The following is an 8,002-nucleotide window of genomic DNA, read 5'->3' on the forward strand; positions in this document are numbered from 1 at the left end:
TAACAGAAGATAATGTGCGAAGACCTTCCAACACCTTCAAGACTACACTGTCTGGGGCAGAAATAAGAATTTAATTGTGGATCATTGTCAGTTGTAGGTTTTTAAGAATTACGGTAGTTTATGAGAACCAACAGGTTGGGGTGTTTGAACAAAATGTCCGAGTCAAGATCATCTGCATAACAATGGTATATCTGAAATTGCTTAATAACCGCTCATGTAGAAGTAAGCACAAGGAAAGAAAGCATCAAGTTCAGAACGGAACCTTGGGAAACACCACAGAATACATTCATAAATAAGCAACTACCAACTGTGAGGTACGGGGAGAACAATTTAAAAGGGATCCATTTGTGTCCACCCACTGCCTGATGCTCTTGATAAAATGTGATGATTCACTGTACAGTGGAGGTAGCTGAGTGGATAAGCAGCCAGCCTGCCAACATGTAGACCTGGGTTCGAGTCTCGCTCTTGCTACCCGTCTGTGCCCTTGGACAAGACACTGTTTCTACATTGTCTTCTCATTGTCGGGTACTGGCCTTGGCTGGAGAAGTAACCTGCATTGAAATAGGCGTCCCTTTCAGGGGAAGTCATGGATTCATCTGTGGAATCTCTTATGGAATCTAGAGATAAGCACAGTCTGGACCTGTGATTGTCGGAAGGGGAAGATCGGGTCCGATATCAGCCTAATTATCCTGCAGTGTGAACCCGGCCTTAGAAAACATCTTTATGTTCTCAATTGGAATAAAACTAAATTGAACAGAAATTTTAAAAGGCAAAGTGACAAAAACAGGCAAAGATGTGTGCACAGAAGTTTAAAAATCCCTCAGATAGATTTTTGTTGTTTATTTTTTTTTTTTTTTCAAGTTACAAGGGAAGCACATTTATTTTATTTTTTGTTTTTGCCTTTCAAATCAGGATTATCTTGACTTGTATCCTGGGCATACGATTAAAACCAAAAATAAAACATTCATAGAAAATATCAATTGTGCGTCTCATAAAAATAAAAAAAAATAAATAAATAAAATAACGGACTGACAGATGGTGAAGAAGAAAAATGCCAAACAGGTTGCTTTTCAACTCAAAGAAAAACTGTTCATATGTCCTGCTGCTCTGAGTTCTGCACCAACATATGCTCTGACTGGTGCAAAGGATATTTACATCCTTTTCAAATTCTTTCAATGCCATGTTCACAAAAACAATTGGTTTCACCATTTTGAAATGAAGGTATATTCCTTCTTGCAAAACCTCAAACACCAAGGCAGGCATCTTCAAAATTTTACAACTATACTGTGATGGTCTTTCCCCATAGTTATAAAAATTAAAGAGATTTGTTCAATTTTGAATTTTTGTTTTCTTCAAACAAGAAATAGTCCACCTTTCTTCTACAAATAACACAAAGTGTGCCATGTGACGACTGCATGTTCCACGCGTGCAGCAGTCTATCAATCTTTGGACTTGTCAGTGCTCGGTCATCAACTCTTTTCCTCCAGTAGGGATCACTGTTATTTAACACCAGCTTTTCCCTGACAAAATAAACAGCATGCCTGAATTAAAATTTTGTGTGTAAAATGAGACTGGTGTGTTTATGGAACCTCCAACGTGGCTTGTTTAACACCCACCCACCCAAGTCCAACTTTCTCTCAAAACACAGTATCTGGTGTGTAACAACTATAAAACTATGGTGCAAAAAAGGAAACCTGACAATAATAATTTTCTTAAATGTTACTTTAGGGATTTCTTGAGAGTTTAGTAATTTTAGGACCTTTATTAACTATCTACTCAAATTCAAAGTAAACACCAAGATATTCCATAACCACCCCTTTATCACCAGTCTGAAGGGGGTGCTGTGCTCCTCTTTTGGGATATGAAGCTCAGCTCATACATCCATTAAATAAATGTTGGCCTCATCCTGTCACTTTCAGTTTTAGAAAGTGACAGGATAAAAATAAGGATGTGGCTACAGGAATGAGAGTTTATCTCAAATGGCAGTGGCTACCGACACACTTGATTTTGGCAGAAATTGCACACCACAGCCACAAACAGTGGCTGGGTTAACAGTAGCAGCAGCACTCCAATTTAATGTTTGTACATTGTTAACACTATAAAATCATTTGTATCATATTTGCTATGCGAGTTTCTGATGAATTCTATGCCCACTTTTTGATGTGTCAGGCTGTACAGGGTTAATACTAAAAGGGTCTGGCTTAGCTGTTCAGTGTCGGTGAGCCACTGCGTGGAAATGTTTTGTACCTGCAGCCACTACCACTTTGGATACGACTATCGCATCCAAAAAATAAACCAAGAGGAATGGGAATGAGACAAAGGGCACTTCAGCACAACGCTGTAAATACGTATTTTCCAGTGATAAAGATGGAGACATTTTGCATAAGAAGGGTTGTGTGTCTTTGGAGGATTCTACAGACAGCTGTATCAGTGTCCTCATCCTCAAAGGACAGTTAGTTTTCTTTTTTGAACTAGTGTGTATTGTTAAGTATTAAACCACACATTGTTACAGGATTCACCACCTGCAAAAACTATCCCTACGCAAGTCAAACACCTATTATAGTTCAACACAAACAATAGGTAAAGTTAAGAAGTTCAACAGTTAAGAAGGAGCTAGGTAATTCCCACCCTGCCCGAAAGCTCAAACCCAGCCCGGACCGCCACGGCATGGCCTGAGCTCGTAGGGGCCGTGCTCGCCGCAATCCTCCCCTTGTCTACAGCATTACAGTACTTTACTTCTGAGTCATGCCACAATATACAAAGATACTCAGAGAATGACAAATACTTTCCTAAAACGGAGAGGAGGACACTGAAGAGAAGGGTTGCATTTGTGAGCTTGCTCTTTCGATTTCTGCTATGCGTCGGCGGTCAGTACAACACAGGCATCGATAATGCCATGATTCTGTCTAGATTGCACTGTACATGGTGGTGATTTATGACACTGGCGGTGCAGGTGTGCACACAGGCCCTTGAGCCTCATGGGTGGCTGATGACCGTGTGCCGCTGCACTGGGCAGTACGCAATGTGCAGACAACTGCATCGTGGCCTGTCAGTCGTTCTCGGATCGCACAGGCCATTTCTCCAAGTTTCACTGCCGTGTCAAAAATGAAATGTGACTGTTTAAAATGGAAATCCGTGGCCAACTGAAGCTGAGCCCATCCAGAAATCAGGGATTGTCATCCTGCAGTCCTCTGTTGGCAAGAAAGAGGCAGCTGATGATGCTGATTAAAGGCCGCAGCACCTCGTATTTGACCTGTTACGATAAGAGGTGGTCTCTGGAACAAACTGAAATCTGAGTGTAAACAGTGAACCTGTGCTGATGAGTTTTTGTCTCCTCACCTGCAACTGTTTGCTTAATCAGGACAGATATCCAGCAAAGGTCAAGCAGGCCAGAGGAATGAAACAATCACAGAAATGAAAGACTGCACCTCTCTTCCTGACCTCGGCAGGCTTGTAAGGACGATGTTCAGAAGAACTGGTTGTAATGAAATCCTAAATAAGGGTGAGTATTCTGCAATACCATACTGCAAATCCTTGTGTAGCAATAAAAATCTTTGTTTCAGTAAAAAAAAAAAAGAAGTCTTTTTTAAATATGAATATAGTATAGAGTTTCTGCTCTTTAGGAAATGACAGTCTGCTGCGAGGTGAAGGGGATCATAATATCCTCTTCACTACAACTCCATGTCCTGAGCCTCATCCTCCGAAAAGTCTGACATGGAGCTCTCAGAAGATGAGTCACCCCCTCCCTCCTCCTGCTCCTTTAGTGCCTCCTCTGTGGCGTACTTCTGGATGTACTCTGGAACAAAGAGATGGGCCACTGAGTCAGTGTGACATCCACAGCAACTTGGCAACCACACAACAGCTCTATTCACATCAGCAGATTATTTCAGTGCACTGGTCACATGTGACAAATGGGTTATTTCAAAGTAATTGACTATTTTGTGTCCTGCCTGAGAGAACTCCCAAAATATGTTATTTTTTGTTCTTTAGGCCCATAATCAGTGTAAATATGACGTAGAAGGCATAGTATTATGCCGCGTTCACACCGGATGACACACGAGCGACAGCAGCGACAGGTTGCCATGTAATCCCTATGGAAGGACGCGTTGTGGCGCCACAAAAGTCCAAGCCCCGCAATGCGACGCGATGGACGAGAATGAAGCGATTTTGAGCGATTGGCGCATTTGTGGCGCGATATCGCGTTGCGTCGCCCTCTTCCCCAAGTTGAAAAATCTCAACTTTTTCATCTTGTCGCATCGCGATGACCAATCAGGGACTGGATATGTAGTGACGTGGAGATGTCTGGAGTTTATACTTGATGTGGACATGTCCTGTCTCTGGCAGCCAGTCTGTGAGCAGGACTTATGTCCCCTTTGTCCTTTATTTAACACAATTATGACACAGTTTGAGGGGAGAGCGAGCAGCAGCACCGCAGCAGCGGCAGCAGCCAGTTTTTTTCTTTTGTTTTTCCACGTGCGCGCACGAACAAATCGTCCGTGAAAACAATTTTATTAACTACACAGATGTATAATAAAACAAATGGTGACTGGTTTATAACACAATTATGACAGAGTTTGAGGAGAGAGCGAGCAGCAGCACCACAGCAGCCTTTTTTTTTTTTTTTTTTATTGTTCACATGGGGTGTGCAGCCAGTACATTCTGAGTGCCGGTCCCAAGCCCGGATAAATGAGGAGGGTTGCGTCAGGAAGGGCATCCGGCGTAAAACAAGCCAACCCAACTATGCAGACTCAGAATCGAATTCCCATACCGGATCGGTCGCGGCCCGGGTTAACAACGTCCGCCACCGGTGCTATTGCCCAACAGGGTGCTGGTGGAAATTGGGCTACTGCTGGGCGAAGACGACGACGAAGAAGAGGAGGAAAACGTTGCCACGAACAGCGGGAGAAGAAGAAAACTAGAAGGGTGGAAATGAGAGTGGGGACTTTGAATGTTGGTAGTATGACTGGTAAAGGGAGAGAGCTGGCTGATATGATGGAGAGGAGAAAGGTAGACATATTGTGTGTGCAAGAGACCAAGTGGAAGGGAAGTAAGAGCAGGAGCATCGGCGGTGGGTACAAGTTGTTGTACCATGGTGAGGACAGGAAGAGAAATGGTGTTGGGGTTATTTTAAAGGAAGAGTATGTTAAAAGTGTGTTGGAGATTAAGCGAGTGTCTGACAGGGTGATGAGTGTGAAGTTGGAAATTGAAGGGGTGATGATGAATATCATCAGTGCATATGCCCCACAGGTAGGTTGTGAGATGAAGGAGAAAGAAGATTTCTGGAGTGTGTTAGATGAGGTGGTGGAGAGTGTGCCCAGGAGTGGTGATAGGAGCAGACTTCAATGGGCATGTTGGTGAAGGGAACAGAGGTGATGAGGAAGTAATGGGTGGATATGGTATCAAGGATAGGAATGGGGAAGGACAGATGGTAGTTGATTTTGCAAAAAGGATGGAAATGGCTGTGGTGAATACCTACTTTAAGAAAAGGGAGGAGCACAGGGTAACATATAAGAGTGGAGGAAGGTGCACACAGGTAGACTACATTCTTTATAGGAGATGCAAGCTAAAAGAAATCAGAGACTGTAAGGTGGTGGCAGGAGAGAGTGTCACTAGACAGCATAGGATGGTTGTTTGTAGGATGACTTTAGAGGTAAAGAAGAAGAAGAGAGTGAGAGCTCAACAAAGGATCAGATGGTGGAAGCTGAAGGAGGAAGACTGTTGTGTGAAATTTAGCGAGCAGGTGAGAGAAGCACTAGTTGGAGGGGAAGCAATTTTGGACAACTGGAAAAGTACTGCAGATGTGGTGAGGGAGACAGCTAGGGCAGTACTGGGTATGACATCTGGACAGTGGAAGGAAGACAAGGAGACTTGGTGGTGGAATGAAGAGGTCCAGGAAAGCATAAGGAGAAAGAGGTTGGCGAAAAAGTTTTGGGATAGTCGGAGAGATGAAGAAAGTAGACAGGAGTACAAGGAGATGCGGCGTAAGGCGAGAAGAGAAGTGGCAAAAGCAAAGGAAAAGTCATATTGCGAGCTGTACAAGAAGTTGAATAGTAAGGAAGGAGAAAAGGACTTGTACCGATTGGCCAGACAAAGGGACAGAGCTGGAAAGGATGTGCAGCAGGTTAGGGTGGTAAAAGATGCACATGGTAATGTGCTGACAAGTGAGGAGTGTGTGCTGAGAAGGTGGAGGGAATATTTTGAAGAGTTGATGAATAAAGAAAATGAGCAAGAGAAAAGGCTGGATGATGTGGTGAGAGTAAATCAGTAAATCAGGAAGATTAGCAAGGAAAAAGTGAGGGCTGCTATGAATAGGATGAAGAGTGGAAAGGCAGTTGGTCCAGATGACATTCCAATGGAGGCATGGAAATGTCTAGGAGAGATGGCAGTAGAGTTTCTAACCAGAATGTTTAATAAAATCTTGGAAAGTGAGAGGATGCCTGAGGAGTGGAGACAAAGTGTGCTGGTTCCTATTTTCAAGAACAAGGGAGATGTGCAGAGCTGCAGTAACTACAGAGGCATAAAGTTGATCAGCCACAGCATGAAGTTATGGGAAAGAGTAGTAGAAGCTAGGCTTAGAAAACAGGTGAAGATCTGTGAGCAACAATATGGTTTCATGCCGAGAAAGAGCACTATGGATGCAATGTTAGCTCTGAGAATACTGTTGGAAAAGTACAGAGAAGGACAGAAAGAGTTACATTGTGTGTTTGTGGACTTAGAAAAAGCTTATGATAGGGTGCCAAGAGAAGAGTTGTGGCATTGTATGAGGAAGTCTGGAGTGGCAGAGAAGTACGTTAGGGTAGTGCAGGACATGTACAAGAATAGTGTGACAGCGGTGAGATGCGCAGTCGGAATGACAGACTCATTCAAGGTGGAGGTGGGATTACACCAAGGATCATATATATATGTACATACACATACACATACATACACACATATATACACATACACATACATACACACATATATACATATATATACACACATATATACATACACACATACACACATATATACATATATATACACACATATATACATACACACATATATACATACATATACACACATATATACATACACACATATATACATACATATACACACATATATACATACACACATATATACATATATATACACACATATACACACATATATACATACACACATATATACATATATATACACACATATACACACATATATACACACATATATACATATATATACACACATATATACATATATATACACACATATATACATAAATATACACACATATATATATACTCAACAAAAATATAAACGCAACACTTTTGGTTTTGCTCCTATTTTGTATGAGATGAACTCAAAGATCTAAAACTTTTTCCACATACACAATATCACCATTTCCCTCAAATATTGTTCACAAACCAGTCTAAATCTGTGATAGTGAGCACTTCTTTGCTGAGATAATCCATCCCACCTCACAGATGTGCCATATCAAGATGCTGATTAGACACCATGATTAGTGCACAGGTGTGCCTTAGACTGTCCACAATAAAAGGCCACTCTGAAAGGTGCAGTTTTGTTTTATTGGGGGGGGATACCAGTCAGTATCTGGTGTGACCACCATTTGCCTCATGCAGTGCAACACATCTCCTTCGCATCATCCGTGAAGAGAACACCTCTCCAACGTGCCAAACGCCAGCGAATGTGAGCATTTGCCCACTCAAGTCGGTTACGACGACGAACTGGAGTCAGGTCGAGACCCCGATGAGGATGACGAGCATGCAGATGAGCTTCCCTGATACGGTTTCTGACAGTTTGTGCAAAAATTCTTTGGTTATGCAAACCGATTGTTCCAGCAGCTGTCCGAGTGGCTGGTCTCAGACAATCTTGGAGGTGAACATGCTGGATGTGGAGGTCCTGGGCTGGTGTGGTTACACGTGGTCTGCGGTTGTGAGGCTGGTTGGATGTACTGCCAAATTCTCTGAAACGCCTTTGGAGATGGCTTATGGTA

General features: G+C 42.6%; 1 protein-coding gene and 1 long non-coding RNA gene across 2 annotated transcripts in view; both read right to left on the minus strand.

The window, feature by feature from the left end:
* Positions 1-1,748: 1,748 nt before the first annotated feature.
* LOC117515948 overlaps positions 1,749-8,002 on the minus strand; it is a 30,815-nt gene continuing 24,561 nt past the window's right edge. The window contains exon 2 of the long non-coding RNA XR_004562266.1: positions 1,749-2,400. This is a non-coding gene — a long non-coding RNA (uncharacterized LOC117515948). The remainder of the gene's footprint in view (positions 2,401-8,002) is intronic.
* Positions 3,513-8,002, minus strand: part of LOC117515947 (ubiquitin-conjugating enzyme E2 H-like) — a 25,840-nt gene continuing 21,350 nt past the window's right edge. The window contains exon 7 of the mRNA XM_034176763.1: positions 3,513-3,796. Coding sequence (XP_034032654.1) covers positions 3,672-3,796 — 125 coding nt within the window. The 3' untranslated portion in view covers positions 3,513-3,671. The remainder of the gene's footprint in view (positions 3,797-8,002) is intronic.

The sequence above is a fragment of the Thalassophryne amazonica genome, chromosome 8 (assembly GCF_902500255.1).
Source record: "Thalassophryne amazonica chromosome 8, fThaAma1.1, whole genome shotgun sequence".
NCBI classification, from domain to species: Eukaryota; Metazoa; Chordata; class Actinopteri; order Batrachoidiformes; family Batrachoididae; genus Thalassophryne; species Thalassophryne amazonica.